Consider the following 18854-nt stretch of genomic DNA (forward strand, 5'->3'; position numbering starts at 1 on the left):
TTCATAATTTCACACTTAATTTATTTTTATTTTTATTGTGCATTAGGCGGAAGTTTACAGAGCAAATTAGATTCCCACTCAGCAGTTTGTACATAAGGTGTTCCGTGGCCTTGGCTTCGTTCCCCACAGTGTGTCAGCACTCTCCCCAGTTCTGCCCTGGGCTTCCCGTTTCCTTTCATCCTGATTTTCTACCCCTTCCTGCCTTCTCGTCTTTGCTTTTAGGCAAATATTGCCCTTTGATCTCTTATAATTGATCTAAGGAGACGTTCCTCTCGGTTGTTATTGCTTGTTTTATGGGCTTGTCTGTTGGGCTGGAAGGTGGTCTCCAGGACGGCTTCGGTTCCAGGTTCTCTAACACACTTAATATTTTTAACTAACTTTTTATACATTCAGAAAGTCATACATTTTTTTCATGGTACACACAAAATTCCAATCATGCAAAAAGCAGATGGCACCCATCACTCTTCCACAGTTCTAGATGCCCCGTCTGCCAGCCGGGCAGCTACTGTTAACAATTTAGTGTGTTTTCTTTTAAAAACGTTCAAAACATGTATCTCCCACTTTTCTTTTTTAATCCAGATGGGATCATAACATAGTTGGTAACTTTGCTTCACAGTTTTTAGCAGTGTGTCTTGGAGGTTCTCCATATTCGCATCCGTAGGTCTGCCTGAGTCATTTCAGTAACTGTGTGTTGCCCCTTAGCGGTGGCAGTTTAAGCCGTTGAAGCAGCCCCCTCCTGATGGACACTCAGAGTGTCTTTGCCTTTACAAGTAACGTTGCCGTGAGCACCGGTACATCCTTGCATGGGGGCCCACGGGAGAATGCCTGAGGCAGATTGCTGGGTGGAATTGTGGGATCTGAGGCCCTATGCATTGGCCAGTGTTGGGGCCTTCCCATAGTGCTCTGTCGGGGTCATGGCATTTTCTCATGCGGCTTATGAGAAAGCTTGTTGCTTCACATCTTTGCCGAAGCATTTCAGCCTTTTTATGAGCTTGTTTGGAAAGCAGTATTGCCATTGTGAAAAAAATTAAGATGTAGATAATTTATAAAGAAAAACCCCAAATTAACCTACCACTCCAAGATAATATTTTTTAAATTTTGGTTTTGAAATAATTATAGATCCATAGGAAGTTGCGAAGATAGCACAGAGAGGTCCCATGTACCCTTCACCCAGTTTTCCCTCGTGGCTACGTGTTATATAACTATAGTATCAGACCAGGAAGTTGACATTGGTGCAACGTGTGTGTGTAGCTCTATGTCATTCTCTCACATGTATAGTGTGGTGTAACCACCACCGTGGTCTGTTCCATTACCGCAGAGGCCTAGCTCATGCCGCTCCTTTCATTGTAACACCCACACCTCTGCACCCACCATCCTTAACCTTGGCAACCACTAATCTGTTCTCCATCACTATGGTTTTGTCATTTCAAGAGTCCCCAGATGGTGCACATGTGTTCGGCTGCTAACTGAAGGGTTGGAGGTTAGAGTCCACCCAGAGGCACCTTAGAAGAAAGGCCCGACAATCTGCTTGGGAAAATCAGCCACTGAAAACCCCAGGGGCACAGTTCTGCTCTGATACACGTGGGGTCGCCATGAACTGGGATCGACTCCATAGCAACTTCTTTTTTTTTAATATAAATGGAATCATGTAGCAAGGGACCTTCTGAGATTGGTTCTTTTCATTCTGCACAGTGCCCTTGAGACCCATCCAATTTGTTGTGTCTGTCACTAGTTTGTTCCTTTTTATTGCTGAGTAATGTTCCATGGTGGGGTGTACCCATTTGTTTAAACATTCACCTGCTCACATATAGTTCAAAAAGATTTGAGCATGTCTGTAGGGGATATGGAGCCCTGGTGCAGTGGTTAAGAGCTATGGCTGCTAACCAAAAGGTCAGTGGTTAGAATCTACCAGCCACTCCTTGGAAACCTTATGGCGCATTCTACACTGTCGTGTAAGGTTCCTATGAGTTGGAATCGACTCAGTGGCAACAGGTTTGGTTTTTTTGTGGGGGTATGGACAGAGAGTCAGGGACCAGGGTTGTGAGATGCTTTGGGGACCGTGATGGTGCTTCATTTCACATGGCACTCTGTAGTTTACAGAGCTTGTACATGTCTGTGATCTCACTTTCAATGTCCTTACTATCCCTTGAGGCAAACATGTTTGTCTAGTTTTTACATGGAGGAGCGAGACTTGGAAGTGGGGAGCCGTGGTCAGGCATCACACAGCAGGGAGCAGCAGGGCTGAGCCCGCCCTCCAGGGTCCTTGGTGTTCTGCTCCCAGATGGAGGACAGCACCTTCCCCTAGAATGCTGATGAAGGCACGTGACTCATTCACCTCAGAAGCACCATGGCCGGGCTTCTTGTGCCTTCCTGGGGGCGGCTCGCTCTCTCCTTTGCCAGCTTCAGGCTTGGCACCATACAGAACCCGGTCTTCTGTCCAACACGAGTTGGCTGGCTGGGCACAGCTCACGTCCCAGTGGGCCAGTGAGCCCAGGCTGGCCATGCTGTTAGTGGGCCTGACTGGCTCTCTGTTGACCCTAGATCAATGGCATTGCCTTGGACAACAAGTCTCTGAATGAATGTGAGTCTCTGCTGCGGAGCTGCCAGGACTCCCTGACCCTCTCCCTGCTGAAGGTAAGCCCCGCCCAGGCTCTGTGCTCACCCTCTGGGGTGGGCAAGGCCTAAGCCTCATGTGCCCAAGCTCCTTTGTGGCATCACCGGTACCCTTTTGGTTTACAAAGGTGTATATACCTAGGAGTGGAATTGCTGGGTCATATGGTGATACTATGCACGAATCTGGACTGGATCCTGGTTTAAAAACAGAAACCAAGAACAGCTTTAAAGGAAATTTTGGGGACAATTGGCTATAATTGAATATGGGCTGGGTAATTAGGTGATATTAGGGAATTATTAATTTCTTTGGGTGTGATGATTGTATTACAGTTATATAGGATAATGGCCTAGTTTGGGGAGGTACATGTTAAAGTTGTTAGGGGTGAAATGTCATAATATTTGTAACTTACTGTCAAATGTTCTTTAGTACAGACACAGATGGTAGGTAAAAACAATGTGATAAAATATTCTTTAACCCAGAAAGTGAGCTTATGAGTGTTCTTTGTACTTTTCTGCAGTGTTGAAAAGATTTATAATAGAAAGTTGGAAAAAATAGCACCATCCATTTCGTTAAGAAATGCATTTTTTTTAATTATGGTAAATACACATATATATAACATGAAACTTTTTACCATTTTAACAGTTTTTAAATGTACAGTTCAGTGGCATTAATTACATTCACGGTGTTGTGCAACTATCACCATTATTTGTTTCTAGAAGTTTCTCATCACCTCAAACAGAAACTCTGTACCCCCAGCCCGTGGTAACCACTAACCTACTTTCTGTCTCTATGCATTTGCCTATTCTAGATATTTCATAGAAGGGGGGTCATGCAGTGTTTGCTCTTTTGTGAGTGAATGACTTCAGTCAGCATAATGTTTTCAAGGTGCATCTATGTTGTAGTGTGTTTCCGAACTTTGTTTCTCTTTATGGCTGAGCAGGGTATTCCACTGTATGGATATACTACATTTTGTTTTTTGTCTGTTGATGGAAATGTGTTGTTTCCATCTCTTGGCTGTTGTGAATAGTGCTGCAGTGAACTTTGGTGTGCGGTTATCTGTTCGAATTCCCTCTTTCAAGTCTGCTTGGTGCATACCTAAAAGGGGAATTGCTGGGTCATACGGTAATTCTGTATTTATCTTTCTGAGGAATCACAAAGTGTTTTCCACAGTGGCTGTAACCATTTTACATTTCCCCCAGCAGTGCGTGAGGGTTCCAACTAAGAGATATGCTTTTAATAACGCATTTGTTTCAGAAAGTGCTCAAATGCAAAAGAACTCTTTGGCTCTCCTGTGAGTTTAAAGCAGGGCTTCAAACCAGAATGTTCCCAGGAAGTTATACGTAAGACTCACCTAGGGATCTTGTTAAAATGTAGATTCTGACTCAGTATACCTGGGGTGGAAATGCACATTCTCAGCAGGAATTGGAACCAGTTGAAAGACCTGGTTCAAAGTGGCCAGGGCAATGAAAATAGCAGGTGGACAGCCCCACCTGTCAGAGGGAGAGGTGGTATGTGCACGTGTATGTGTGCGTGCGTGCGAGACTGTCTGTTAAGGGTGTGTGTGGCCCATTCCTGATCACTTCTCTGCCCACAGGGATGGTCTGTGATGGCAGCTTAGCCATCTCACCCTCTCTCACTCTCTGCCATCCCTTCCTAGGTGTTCCCCCAGAGCTCCTCCTGGAGCGGCCAGAGCATCTCTGAAAACCTCAAGGACTTGGAAAAGGTGTTGAGTTTTCGAACCCAGGGTCCGGAGGTCCAGGCTCACAGCAAGCGAAGCTTGTTGCAGCACAACAACTCCACGCAGACAGACATCTTCTCCCTGGACAGGCTGGAGCACAGGAAGGAGGCAGGCCCCCCAAGAGGCAGCAGCTCCTTCCTGCACAAGCCCTTCCCTGGGGGACCCTTTCAGGTCTCACCCCAGGCCTGCCCCAGCGCCTCTGAGCGCAGCCTGAGTTCCTTCCGCTCAGACCCCTCTGGGGAGAGCAGCTACGGGCTGGTGGAGGGTCGCAGCCGGCGGTCTCTGCTGCCGTTCGAGGCTGAGGTGAGCACTTGTGGGGCAGCAGAGGCCCCCCTGGACAAGACGGAGCCCGAGAGCTCCAGCAGTGGTGGGACCTGGCCCAAGGCCGCGCTTAGCTCAGGGCCAGAACCTGAGAAGCTCTCCGTGTACAAGAAGCCAAAGCAAAGGAAGTCCATCTTTGACCCGAACACTTTCAAACGCCCCCAGACGCCCCCCAAAATAGACTACCTGCTTCCGGGCCCTGGGCCTGCTCGCTCCCCCCAGGCCTCCAAGAAAGTGGGGCCTCTGACACCCCCAAAACCTCCCAGAAGAAGTGACTCTATTAAGTTCCAACACAAGCTAGAGACCAGTTCTGAGTCGGAGGCCACTCTGGTGGGCAGCTCCCCGTCTACCAGCCCCCCGATGGCCCTGCCCCCCAACCGGGACCACGCAGAGTCCATGCACGCATCGTCCCCTCGCAAGGGCAGGGTCCGCATTGCTTCCAGCCACCACCCCGAAGGCGATGGGGACGCCTCCTGCCTACCGGCCAAGAAGTCCTGTGATGAGGACCTCACCTCCCAGAAGGCAGACGAGCTGGGGCAGAAGCGCCGCAGGCCCAAGTCTGCTCCCGGGTTCCGTCCCAAGCTGGCTGTGGTGGACGCTCCCACCCAGTGCCTGGAGGTAGAGCTCTGCCCCGGGGTGGGGTGGGGCCTGGAGGGGGCAGAGGGTCACAGTCGCTCCACAGAGGGGCTGTGCACCACCAAGGGGTGCTCAGCCTGGTGCCTTTGCCTGGATGGGAGGACAGGTGGAGGCCAGTGGAAAACAGCAGGAACACAGACCCTTCCGCCAGAGGCTGGATGGGATGCGATGTGGGGTGCGCACACTAGGGGGCATATGAAGTCAAGAGAGGAGCACTTTCTTGGGTGTAGCATTTGAGTGACTTACTCAGCAAGCAGCTTTTGCACTTCTGCACCAAAACCCAGTGGCTCAGGCTTGCCTCGAGGGGTGTCGGGGGACAGGTAGCACACATGGTGCTGTCGGCTGAGGGTGGGACAGCAGGGCTGCCTTTGTGTTGTGATCGTTTCCAGAAGGGAGGGGATGCTGCAGGCTGCCCCCTGCAGGCAGAACGTTTGAGACAGGTGTGCAGCTTGTGTGGGGCTGTTGTATGTGCCTGGTGCACGTGTGTTCCTGCCTTTTACACACGTGTGGTGGTTGTTAGCTGCCGTGGAGTCAGCCCCTGACTCAGAGTGACCCCATGTACAACCGACACGCACTGTTGTCATCTGTAGGGTTTAATGGGCTGATTTTTCAGAAGTATATCCCTGGCCTTTCTTCCTAGTCTTAGCCTGAAGCTGCTGAACCTGTTGGGCCTCATAGTAACACACAAGCCTCTACTGACAGATGGGTGGTGGCTGTGCCTCTGCGTTGGCTGTGAATCGAACTGGGTCTCCCACATGGAAGGCGAGGATTTTACCACTGACCCACCACTAGCCCCATTCTACACGTAATACCTTTTATTTGAAAGAATAGAGATTTTTTTCTCAGAGTCTTCTGAAGTAATTTTAAAGGAAGTGCTTGCCTCCCAGGTGTGTAAGGCAACACAAATGAGCAGTGACCTCTCTCCCGACCTTCACCTTGTGTGTTCAGGTGGGAGGAGCTGGCGCCTGGGGAGCTGAAGTCCACATGCGCACGTGTCCTCCTGTTGCCCCGTGTCCTGCAAACACCTTTTACCTTGGTTCCGCAGGAGCAGAAGGGCATCCCGGCCAGTGGCGAGCTCCCTGCAGAGCTCCAGGAGTGGTCTCCTTACTCGCCAGTGCATTCCAGCCGCCATAGCAACCTCCCGCCCTACCCCAACAGGGCCTCTCTGGGTGAGTCAGTGGTGGGCTGGCGGAGGGTCGGGGGGACTTGCAGGCCCACCTGTCTCAGGAGAAGGAAGGCAGCAGTTTCAGGATATTGCTGTTGCCTTTGGCCTTCACGCTCAAAGAACTAGGAATTGCTGACCTGCCTGTGACATTTTATCTCGCATCTCTGACGTTTGGGAAGCGGGAAGCATTACAGAGGGCTGGAGATGGAGAGTGGAGAGTAGCCCAAGGGCAGATAGCAAATTGGGGGTCAGAATGCAGGTCTCCCCAGTCCTTTTCCCAAAAGACTCTGCAGCTTCTTCCTGGGATACAGGGAGAGGGTCTGCAAGTCCAGGGCTACATGGGCGCTTTGAGCCATATTCTCACTTATCCCCTTTCCAAGGCACTGTTCCCCGGAGCGTGACGCTGAGCACCACCGTAAGCTCCTTCCTGAGGGACCCCGTCTACGCCATGCGGAGCCACAGGATCGGCCTCTGCAACTCCCCATCCGTCCCCAGAGAGGGTGGCACCCAGGGTTTTCATCCCAGGTAGGTGAAATCATGGCACCCTAGCCACCCAAGCCCGCCTGGAATTTTGCACAGCAAGTGGCTCACGGGCAGAGAAGCTTCCTTGTCTAATCGGGAAGGGGCTGGTTAGATCAGTGCTGGGATCGCAGGGAAAGTGATTCTCAAGATGGTGTCTGCATTCACAACACGGGTGTGGAAAGGTGAGAGTGATGGCGGCTGACAGTGGGCGCTCACGTGCTGGGAGCTGTGCTCAGACCTCTGTAAGTACTATCTCATTTCATCCTCACGGCCGGTTTGTGAGCTAAGTACTTCCTTTTTTTTTTCTTGTACTTTAAATGAAGGGTTATACAACAAACTAGTTTCTCATTAAACAGTACACATATTGTTTTATGGCATTGGTTAACAACCCCATGACATATCAGCACTCTCCCTTCTCAACACTGGGTTCCTTATTTAGCTTTCCTGTCCCTTCCTGCCCTCTTTTCTAGTCCTTGCCCCTGGGCTGGTGGGCCCCTGTAGTCTCGTTTTGTTTTATGGGCCTGTCTAATCTGTGGCTGAAGGGTGAGCCTTGGGAGTGACTTCATTACTGAGCTGAAAGCGTGTCCGGGAGCCACACTCTGGGGGTTTCTCCGGTCTCTGTCGGGCCAGTGAGTCTGGTCTTTTTTTGTGAGTTAGAATTTTGTTCTACATTTTTCTCCAGCTCTGTCTGGGACCCTCTATTGTGATCCCAGTCAGAGCAGTCAGTGATGGTAGCTGGGTATCATCCAGTCGTGCCAGACTCAGTCTGGTGGAGGCCATGGTTGTTGTGGTCCGTTAGTCCTCTGGACTCATCTTTCCCTTGTGTCTTTAGTTTTCTTCATTGTCCTTTGCTCCTGAAGGGGTGAGACCAGTGGAGTATATTAAATGGCTGCTTACAGGCTTTTAAGACCCCAGACGCTACTCGCCAAAGGAGAACGTAGAACATTTTCTTTATCAACTATGTTATGCCAGTTGAGCTAGATGTTTCCTGAGACCATGGTCCCTGAGCTAAGCACTTTCATTGCCTGTGTTTTATGGATGAGGAAACGGAGCCTTATAGAAGTGAATGGGGCACTGGGTCAAGGTCACTCTTTTATTCATCCATTTAGTTATTTGACAAATGTTTATTGAGCACCTGCTGCATGCCATGTTCTAGCTCCAGGGTGATACAGTGGTAAACCAAACACACCAGTGTCCTGCTTATGTGGTGCCTTGTATTCATGTTTGGGGAAGCAGACCAGAAGAGTGGATAGAGTAATACCAGTTGGTGCCAAGTGTCTTGTTGTTGTGGTTAGGTGCCTTCGAGTCGGTTCCGACTCATAGGGACGCTGTGCACAACAGAATGAAACGCTGTCCGGTCCTGCGCCATCCTTACAGTCATCTCATAAAACAGTAATACAGGGTGACCAGCTAGGTGTGACCTGGGAAAGGGTGGCGAGTCACAGCGGGTAGTTGGGGCGGGCTGGGAGGCAGAGAGGATGCCGTTAGGACCAGAGGGATGGATGGGGCCCCACACAGAGACCTGGGCAGGCCTTGCAGGAAGGAGGCTGTGGTGCCCAGGCTGAATGGGAGCAGCCCAGCGGGCTTGAGGGGCAGAGTGGCTGGAGCATGGCAAGGGACGGTAATTTGGGAGAAGGTCATAGGTCATAGCGACAGACCCTATAGGCCCTGCAGGCTGTAGTAGGGTGTTGGTTATTATGCTGTGTGCACTGGAGACCTTCAGACGGTTTTAAGCAGGGGAGAGGCATCATCTGCTTCACGGCTAGAAGACATTGCTAGGATTTGGCCACAGGTTAGCTGACTCGGGTGATCCCTGTGCTCTCTGTCTGCTCTCCCAGCTATGCTTCCCTGAGTGAGGCTCACGGGCCCCTACCCCCAGGTCCTCGGAGCCCACCCAGCCTCTCGCCTGTATCCTCAGAGGAGAGGTTCTACCTCCCTGGTCCACCAGGTTTCAGAGCCCATGTTTTTCCCTATGGCAGTGCCTTCTTTATGGTAAGCTAAATCCCGATCCCCCTGGCTGAAGTGGATTTGACACTGGCTGCTCCATCTGTGTGGCCCTCTTACTGTGCAAAGGGCCTTCATCGGATGCCACCTCTGAGAAGTGACTGTGGGCAGAGTTCCTGTCCCCGGTGGGCAGTGAGTGCACTGTTGAGGGAGGGATTTGCCAATGAGTGGCAGAGGCTTCGCACCAGAGGCTCCCTCCCACTGGCTCTGGGAGGCATTGGCCCCAGCCCAGCCTAGGGCCCACCTCCAGCCCTGGCCTTCCTCCTGAGCCCCCTCACCTCTCTGGTTCTCTCCTAGTGTCCAGCACCAAGTACGCCTGAGCCTGGACCTGAGCCACAGGATCTGCAGTGACCACTCGGAGATGAGAGCCTGTCACGGGTCCAACTCCCTACCCTCCAGCACCCGCCTTGGTAAGGGCGCTGGGGGACCTGCCCGCTGTATCGAGCACCAGGCTTTTTTCATCTCCTCCCCGCATCCTTGTGCACACATCTCCCGATGGCCTGCCCGCCGAGCTCTCCTCCGCTCACGGAGGCTGACCCCTTCACGGGATGGCCTCGCTCACACCAAGATTTCCTCGGTGGCTCCTAGGTCTTCCCACGTGACCCCTTGGCCTAGGAGCCTTGCTTCCTGCCCCTGAGCTTGTTGGTTGTTCTGGGGATTTTGAGTTGCACTTCACTTCCAGAACGTGTAACCCAGAGTAGAGTCTCGAAGTTACCCATAGAGATGGACTCTGAGTGGGGCTGTCTCTTCACCCAGGTTACTGTTGGGGCATGCAAGTGGGACCTGGGTTCCTATCCCAGGGCAGCCTTTGCCTGCGGAGTGTATTCAAACACAGAAGGTCCGACGTCTCCTTTTCTTGATTGCCCCACGTTAGGCCCCCTTGGGGATAAATCGCAAGGCTCAGCTTTGAATTTGTGTCAGAGGCATGTCCCTTTCCAGACTAGCAGAGTGGTGGTGAGGAAGCGAGGGATGGGGTGTAATCACAAGGCCTAACATTCTGTTCTTCACGCAACAACAGGCTCTTCGAGTAACTTGCAGTTTAAGGCAGAACGCATTAAAATCCCATCAACGCCAAGATACCCCCGGTCTGTCGTGGGCTCCGATAGAGGTAAGAACTTCTCAGCACTTCCCTCCCTACCTGCCTGTGCTGCTGTTTGACTTAATTCTCATGCTGAGTCTCTGGTGCTTTTGCTCACTTGAGTCACTCAGTAAGTGCTCATCAAGCCCAGCCCCACGGAACCCAGCTCAGTGACATGGGTATAAAACAGCAATATATCTTTGTGTCTATACAACACAAAGAATGAGCCCTAATTAAAATACAGACTTTTAGGTAGTGATAAACCCAAACCAAACCCACTGCTGTGAGCTGATTCCAACTCATAGCAACCCCATAGGGTCTCCAAGGCTGTAAATCTCTGCAGAAGGAGACTGCCCCATCTTTTTCCCTTGGAGCTGCTGGTGGTTTCGAACCACCAACTTTTTGGTTAGGAATTGATTGCTTTAGCCACTGTGCCACCAGGGCTCCTGTTGGTTAGTACTGATTTATCAACACTGGCTTGTCAGTTGTAACGACTATACCATATGAACGCAAGGTATAACTAAGGGAAACTGGGTGGAGGGGGAGAAAGGGGTTATGGGGACTCTATACTTTCTGCAAAACCCTGGTGGCGTAGTGGTTAAGAGCTACAGCTGGTAACCAAAAGGTCAGCAGTTCAAATTCACCAGGCGCTCCTTGGAAACACTATGGGGCAGTTCTACTCTGTCCTATAGGGTTGCTGTGAGTCAAAATTGACTCGATGGCAGTGGGTTTTAGTTTTTATACTTTCTGCACAGGTTTTCTGTGAACCTAAAACTCCTCTACAACATAAAGTCTGTTTCTTTTAAAAAAGAAAGCAATGTGGAGCCGAGCATCTGAATTTAGGACTGTGTGGTACTGTTGAGATATGAAGTCATGTGTCTGGGTCACGTCTTCCTCTGGGTCTTGGCTGCTGGAGAACTGGGTGTGAGATCCAGGCCCCGGTGACCTGCTTCTCTCTCAACAGGCTCCTTGTCACATTCGGAATGCAGCACTCCTCCTCAGTCACCCCTGAGCATCGACGCCTTGTCCTCTTGTAGCCAGTCCCAGGCCTCAGTCTCCACATTGCCTAGAATTGCTGTCAACCCTGTGTCCCTTGGGGAATGGAGAAAGGACAGGTGAGCACAACCTGGGCAGCATCTGTAATGTGGCCAGACCGGTGGCCACTATCTTCCTGTGGTGGCCAGGGCCCTGTCAAGTGGAGGGACTTGTTGGTAGGGGAAGTAGGGGTTCCCTTTTGGGAACTCTAGTGTGGGTCACCTGGCATTCACTGGAGTCTTGCTCTGGCATGTCATTAATAAGTCCTGTGGGTACATGACACAGGGAGGGGTCAGATGGAAAGGTAAGGAGCAGGGTGGGCTCCTTCTCTTGGGTGCCCACAGGAGGTTGGTGGGCCTGCTTGGAGCTGGAGACAGATCTGGCTGTGACGATGGGGTAGGGGCATAGCTTACTACTGTGCAGGCACTTTGTCTAAGCACCATGCATGTATTACATCGGGAAATCCTCACACTGACCCTATGGGAGTGTTATTATTAGCCCCATTTAAGAGATGAGGAAACTGAGGCCAGAAAGTTGGAGCGACCTGTCTGTGGTCACTGGTTTTTGACTGGCCTACCTAAATTAGAGTCAGGACTCAGTCTTTGCGTTTTGGCGCTAGAACATGGCTGCATCTCTTGGTTCTTTTTTTTTTTAATTATTATTTTTTTTAAAGCTTTTAATTGTGAAACATAGACATAGAAAACAGGACATAAAGCATAAATATACAACTTAACCAATTACTGGTTCACTTTTAAATGCACAGATCTTAAATGCATCTGAAAAGTCTTCAGGTTCATTTTAGGCTCGCTCTCAGTCCAGAGGCACCTCTCTAAGGAGGCCACCATGCCGCTTCAAGCACACCGCTCTACACACACCACGTCCCTCCCTGCCCGTCCCCAGTGTGGAATTTCCTGGATCGTTTTATGTTTAAAAAACATAGGTTTGAATAAACTCAAACTTGCCTTTCTTTAATCACATAAAAAGAATACAGCTACTCTCATCCAGTCAGACCCAAAAGTCTGATGGTCCTGTGTAGCTCTGCACATCAGAAGGACCCTTGCTGGGTGGGCCGTCCATTTAGAAAACTCGTATTTGACTTGAAAATCTGACTTGTAAAACAATAAGCCTAGCCAGTATTAACCTGAGAGCCTGAGGGAGAGCAGAAATTCACAGAGACCCCAGTACCTGGCCCCAATAACGGAACAGGGCACAATTTATATGGAATGTTGGTGAAGTTCCCACCCTGTGATGCAGGCAGGGACACACAGCAGCTGTGCTGAGTCCATGGTTGATTTTCTTAACCTCAGCTCTGGTCACTGAGAGAACGGGCTCTCCCCCTGAAGAGAGTGAGTTCCTTAGAAGCGGAAAGGCCTCATCACCTTGCAGTCAACCTTCCTGTAGCCCCTACAGTGAACAAAAAGCCAGGAACTGATCTACGAGGGAAGTGTCAGCGATTCCTGCCCCCGGGATGCTTGTGTTCTCTGATCTCATTAGAGCCGTAAAAGTTAATACGTGTGATCTGACTGAGGAATGGGTGAAAAAAACCCATTGCTGTATAGTTGATTCCAACTCACAGCAACGCTTTAGGACAGAGTAGAACTGCCCTGTAGGGTTTTCAAGGCTGTAATCTTTACCGAAGCAGACTGCCACATCTTTCTCCCTTGGAGCAGCTAGTGAATTTGAACCACTGACCTTTCTATTAGCAGCTGAGTGCTTAACCACTGTACCACCAGGGCTCCTGAAAAATCGTTCACACATTAAAAATAATCCTTTTTTCCCCCTGATTCTGAAGTACACGATCGTGTAAGTATTATAGAAAATTGGGAAAATTAAAAAAGAAGAAAAAAAACACATATAATCTCATCAATCAGAGATTCAATTGCTTTTAACCTTTTGATTCATAGATATATTTTTGTGCATGCTTTATTATTTATTGGGGAGCATTTTACATACGTATTCACACCCCGCTTAATATTATGTTTTTTTGTTATTTGTCATATTATGAAGTATACTTTATAAACCTCTTGAAAAACAGCCTTATTCTGAGAAAAATTATTTGTGCTTATTGTGAAAAATTCAAATTATTTAGAAGAAAAGGGGAAAAAAGTAGCTTTTACTCCAAATGCTCCCACCTAGGGAAACCATTGCTAACATCTGGGCAATGTCCTCTATAAACAACAACAGAAAAACCGAGTGCCGTGGAGTTCATTCCAACTCATAGCGACCCTATATGACAGGGTAGAACTACCCCATAGGGTTTCCAGGAAGTGACTGGTGGATTCGAACTGCTGACATTTTGGCTAGTAGCCCGAGCTCTTAACCACTGCGCCACTAGGACTCCAGCGTTCTCTGTGGAAATCTCTTTATGCATAAATATGCATGTAAATGTGTGTACAAGTTTATCTAAGTGGCGTTGCACTACAGCAGTTTCTCCTCCCACATCGTGTCCTCTGCATCTTCCCACATCCTCATTCCTAACAGCTTTGTGGCCTCTGTTGTCCGGCTGTTCCTATAACTTAGTTATCTGCTCCTCTGTTGAGATAAGCGTGTTGTTGGGAGGTGGGAGAGTGGAAAGCCATTCCATGAGGAAGGAGGAGTCCCAGATTGGACGCGCAGGGGTGAGCTCAGGGAGGGACCTTAGGACCGGGGAATGAGGACATTGTTGGGTGCTTGCTTTCCAAGGGTTCTTACAACTCTAGGGTGACATTCTAATATGTGTGGCATCACGGAAGTGACTGTGGGTGCAGACTGTGAGTGTGGGTGGGGCTGACCTGTCTGAGCTGGACGGTCAAAGGAAGTACTGTAGAGCAGGTGAGCTTGGAAAGGTGAGGACAGCTGGGAGGGTAGGAGAGGAGAAAGGACAGCTCTGAAAGAATTTTCATCTCAGCCATCATAAACTTGGCCTCAGGCAGTGGGGACCCGACCCAAGGCCTGGTGAGTACCTTGCCTCTAGGTAGTAGGCGGTGGCGTGGTTTAGATGCTCCTACTCACCACACAAGTCCCCCGAAACCGTGTGCTTTGGAGGGGGAGCCTGACAGTGGAAGTCAGGCTCGCTCCTGCCTTCCTCTGTCGGCCATGATTTTATCTTGGGAGGAAGAGCCCAGGGTTTGCATGCTCTGGGAGGATAAGGCCCAGGAGCACGAAGCACCAGTCCCTGTAGGAAGGCTCAGCCTCACTTGGTTTGTCTTTCTTTCTGTTAAGTTTCGGGTGTCTGTGGTTGTCTTCCTTCTCTGAGTTCTTCTCTCCTTTCTAACCTTTGCCCCTTGCAGACGTCTGTACCGCCGCAGATCTCTCCTGAGACTGTCCGTGCCTGCCAGGCCCAGGTCCTCCTCACTGAGGAGTCTGAGGTTGGCCAAAAGCCCCCACCCCTCCCAGTCCTCTCATGCCCCCCCAGGTGGCAGCAAGTGCCTGGTCCTCTGGACGCTCCTGCTTCTGCCCCATCCCCCCTTTTAATGGCCTGGGTTTGCAGCAGCTTAATATCCACGCTCACTTTGTGTCATGCTGGGTGGTCAGGCAGTGTGAAAACTGACACTGTCTGTTGTCTCTCCTTGGGTGAACGTTGTCCCAGAAGCTCTCTTTTCCTCAGAGGGGGTCTTGAGATCCCATTGGGGTTTGTAAATTGCATCTTGTGTGAGGCAACTGTGCTCACCTAAGGAGACTCTGAGTGTTCTCTGCATATATCAGTGTTTGTAGCTCACATGACCATTCTTTTTGCCTTAGGAACTGTGTGCCTTGGGGTCCATTTGGGGGTACTGTGTTTGTATTGCATGAGGGTACAGGGATGTATTGTCATCTGTCATGGGAAAGGGCCAGTCAGTCGTGTTCCCATCTAGCTGCGCTCGTTATAGGAGGGTCCTGCGCTCCATGGCCTGTTCTCATAGCCTAGTTGCATACCTGACTGGGAACTCCTCCCCCAGCCTTTCTCTCAGGTCTGAGTCCTGAAACTGTTGACTTTTTCCAGGCCTTATGTAGAGGAGCCACGCTACGTCAAGGTGCAGAAGGGATTGGAGCCGCTGGGGATCTCCATTGTGAGTGGAGAGAAGGGTGGTATCTACGTCTCCAAGGTGACCAGTGGAAGCATCGCTCACCAGGCTGGCCTTGAGTACGGAGATCAGTTACTCGAGGTAAGAGGGAGCTGACCTCTGCCCTGTGTTCACAGACATGCCCGCCCGTCTTCCCTTCCCCCTTTTTTCCTCTCATTTCTCCCTCGGGAAAGCACTGCTCCCCAAGCCCCTGGGGCCACCTCCATGCCCACACCACCCAGCCCTCCCTTAGCCCCGCCACATCACTGAGCCGTTGTGGCTGTGTCCCCAGTTCAACGGCATCAACCTGAGGAGCGCCACGGAGCAGCAGGCCCGGCTCATCATCGGGCAGCAGTGTGACACCATCACCATCCTGGCCCAGTACCACCCGCACATGCACCAGCTCAGCAACCACTCCCGGTCCAGGTGAAGGCGGAGTGTCACTCATGGGGGGGCGGGGAGATCCCGGGTGCAGCCGCAAGTTCGGGGGATTCTGCTGCTGGTGAGAAGTGTCTTGACAGGCCCCGGATTTTGGACAACAGGCATAGAGAGGGAGAACGTGTCCTCCTGGAATAAGGTGTGGGAGCCGGTGGCTGGGGTCCCCCACCCAGCAAGAGGCCTTATGTGTGCAAGTGTGTTAGCCTGGGGTGGGATTATCACAGAGCAGTCAGGTGACTGTCCACGTGCAGATACGCTTTCCCTGCTGCCTCTGTGCTATGAGTTAGGGGCAGATGGGAGAAGCGCAGACATGGCCCTGCAGGGCAGCACGTCACAGCTCAGTGGGGACAAGATTTGTAAACAGGAAAGGGCACAGGTCACCCAGGAGCTCCAGACGCTAGGCCAGAGACCTTTTTTTTTTTTTTAACTTTTTACAGGTGTACAGTTTATTGACAACAGTTATAATAATCGGCTGTGCAACCCTACCTTTAATCAATATGGTATTTCCATCACTGTTAACCCCCCGTCTCCCTCCCTCCTGCCCTTGGTAACCACTAATAAACTTTGTTGTCTATACATTTGCCTTTTCTTGTTTTTTTATATAAGTGAGATCATACAGTTTGTCCTTTTGTGATTGACTTACTTCAGTCAGCATGCCATTCTCCACCTCCATCCGTTCTGTAGGAAGGCTTCATTTCTCCTACCGGCTGAGTACTATTCCATTATAGCCATGTACCACATTGTCTTAATCCATTCATCTGCTGATGGACGTTTAGGTTGTTTCCACCTTTTGGCTATTGTGAATAGTGCTGCAATGAACATTGGTGTTCAAGTCTCTGAGTCTCTGCTTTCAAGCCTTTTGGGTGTATACGTAGGAGTGAAATTGCTGGGCCATATGGTAGTCCTGTTTTTAGTTTTTTTAGGAACTGCCACGCTGTTTTCTACAATGGCTGTACCATTGTTGTTAAGTCAAAGTTTTATATGTATTTTGGTTATTAGATTCTTGTCAGGTGTCTTAGTCATCTAGTGCTGCTGTAACAGAAATACCACAAGTGGATGGCTTTAACAGATTTATTTTCTCACAGTCTGGTAGGCCAGAAGTCCAATTTCAGGGCATCAGCTCCAGGGGAAGACTTTCTGTCTCTGTCAGCTCTAGGGGAAGGTCCTTGTCATCAATCTTCCCCTAGACGAGGAGCTTCTCCATACAGGAACCCTGGGTCCAAAGGACGTGCTCTGCACCCTCACTGCTTTCTCGATGGTAGGAAGTCCCCCCTCTCTGCTTGCTTCCCTTTCCTTTTATCTCTTATAAAAGGTGGTGCAGGCTACATTCCAGGGAAACTCCCTTACATTGGATTAGGGATGTGACCTTAGTAAGGGTGTTACAATCTCACCCTAATTCTCTTTAACATAAAATTACAGTCACAAAATGGAGGACAACCACACAATACGGGGAATCATGGCCTAACCAAGTTGACACATATTTTGGGGGGACACAATTCAATCCATGGTATCGGCTGTATGGTTTCCGAAGATACTCTCCCAGTTGGTAGCTTATCTTTTCACTTTTTTGGTCATCTTTTGATGAACAAAATTATTTCATTTTTATGAGGTCCCATTTGTTTAGTCTTTTGCTGTTTGTGCTTTTGTTATTAGATAATCCATTGTTAAAAGCTAGGTCTGAGAGTATTGCCCCTGCATTTTTTCTGAGAAAATTATGGTTTTCATAACTAGCAACACACAAACTCCAGAAGATAAGTTATATAACTGGAATCTTCTAAAAATTAAACACTTATGCTCATCAAAAGACTTCACCAAAAGGGTAAAATGAGAACCTACAGACTGGGAAAAACTTTTAGGCTACTACAAATCTGACAAAGGTCAAATCTCTAAAATCTACAGGAAAATCCAACACCTCTACAACAAAAAGACAATCCGATTAAAATTGAGCAAAGAAAATGAACAGAACTCACCAAAGAAGACATTCAAGTGTCTTAAGACACATGAGGAAATGCTCTCGATCACTAGCCATTAGAGAAATGCACATCCAAACCACTATGAGATACCATCTCACCCTAACATTACTAGGACAAATCAAAAAAAAACAGAAAATAACAAATGTTGGAGAGGTTTCAGGGATATTGGAATCCTTACGCACTGCTGATGGGAATGCAAAATTGTACAACCATTTTGGAAAACGATATGGCGCTTCCTTGGAAAGCTAGAAATAGAAATACCTTATGATCCAGCAATCCCACTCCTAGGAATATATCCTAGAGAAATAAGAGCTGTCACACGAATAGACATATGCACACCCATGTTCATTGCAGCATTGTTCACAATAGCAAAAAGACGGAAGCAACCTAGATGCCCATCAACAGATGAATGGGTAAACACCCTGTGGTACTTACACACGATGGAGTATTACGTAGCAATAAAGAACAACGATGAGTCTGTGAAGCATCTCACAACATGGATGAATCTGGAGGGCGTTACGCTGAGTGAAATCTGTCAATCACAAAAGGGCAAATACTGTATGAGACCACTACTATAAAAACTCATGAATAGGTTTGCAGACAAAAAGAAACAATCTTTGACTGTTACTAGGGAGGGGAGAGGTGGGGATGGAAAAACACTAAATAGACAATAAATAAGCGGTAACCTTGGTAAAGGGTAAGACAGTACAGAGTACTGGGGAAGCCAGCACAGCTTGTCCAAGGCAAGGTCATGGAAGCTCCATAGACACGTCCAAACTCCCTGAGGGACTGAATTACTGGGCTGAGGGCTGTGGGGACCATGGTCTCAGGGAATATCTAGCTCAGTTGGCATAACATGGTTTGTAAAGAAAATGTTTTATATTCTACTTTGGTGAATAGTGTCTGGGGTCTTAAAAGGCTGTGAGCAGCCATTTAAGATACTCCACTGGTTTTACCCTTTGGGAGCAAGGGAGAATGAAGAAAACTAAAGACACAAGGGAAAGATTAGTCCAGAGGACTAATGGACCACAACAACCATGGCCTCCACCAGACAGAGTTCAGCACAACTAGATGGTGCCCGGCTACCACCACTGACTACTCTGACAGGGATCACAATAGAGGGTCCCGGACAGAGCTGGAGAAAAATGTAGAACAAAATTCTTATTTTTTATTTTTATTGTGCTTTAAGTGGAGGTTTACAATCAAGTCAGTCTCTCATACAAAAATTTATCTACACCTTGCTGTATACTCCTAGTTGCTCCCCCCTAATGAGACAGCACACTCCTTCTCTCCACCCTGTATTCCTTT

At 49.2% G+C, this 18854-nt stretch overlaps 1 protein-coding gene across 3 annotated transcripts in view; it reads left to right on the plus strand.

Annotated features, from left to right (window-relative positions):
• The window catches only part of DLG5 (discs large MAGUK scaffold protein 5), a 182799-nt gene that overhangs the window by 132178 nt on the left and 31767 nt on the right, over positions 1-18854 (plus strand). For all 3 annotated transcript variants that reach the window (XM_049855762.1, XM_049855763.1, XM_049855764.1), the window contains exons 14-22: positions 2542-2634; positions 4272-5291; positions 6355-6478; positions 6855-6999; positions 9298-9410; positions 10019-10108; positions 11043-11193; positions 15075-15237; positions 15428-15561. In XM_049855762.1, coding sequence (XP_049711719.1) covers positions 2542-2634; positions 4272-5291; positions 6355-6478; positions 6855-6999; positions 9298-9410; positions 10019-10108; positions 11043-11193; positions 15075-15237; positions 15428-15561 — 2033 coding nt within the window. The remainder of the gene's footprint in view (positions 1-2541; positions 2635-4271; positions 5292-6354; positions 6479-6854; positions 7000-9297; positions 9411-10018; positions 10109-11042; positions 11194-15074; positions 15238-15427; positions 15562-18854) is intronic.

The sequence above is a fragment of the Elephas maximus genome, chromosome 16, assembly GCF_024166365.1.
Source record: "Elephas maximus indicus isolate mEleMax1 chromosome 16, mEleMax1 primary haplotype, whole genome shotgun sequence".
NCBI lineage: Eukaryota > Metazoa > Chordata > Mammalia > Proboscidea > Elephantidae > Elephas > Elephas maximus.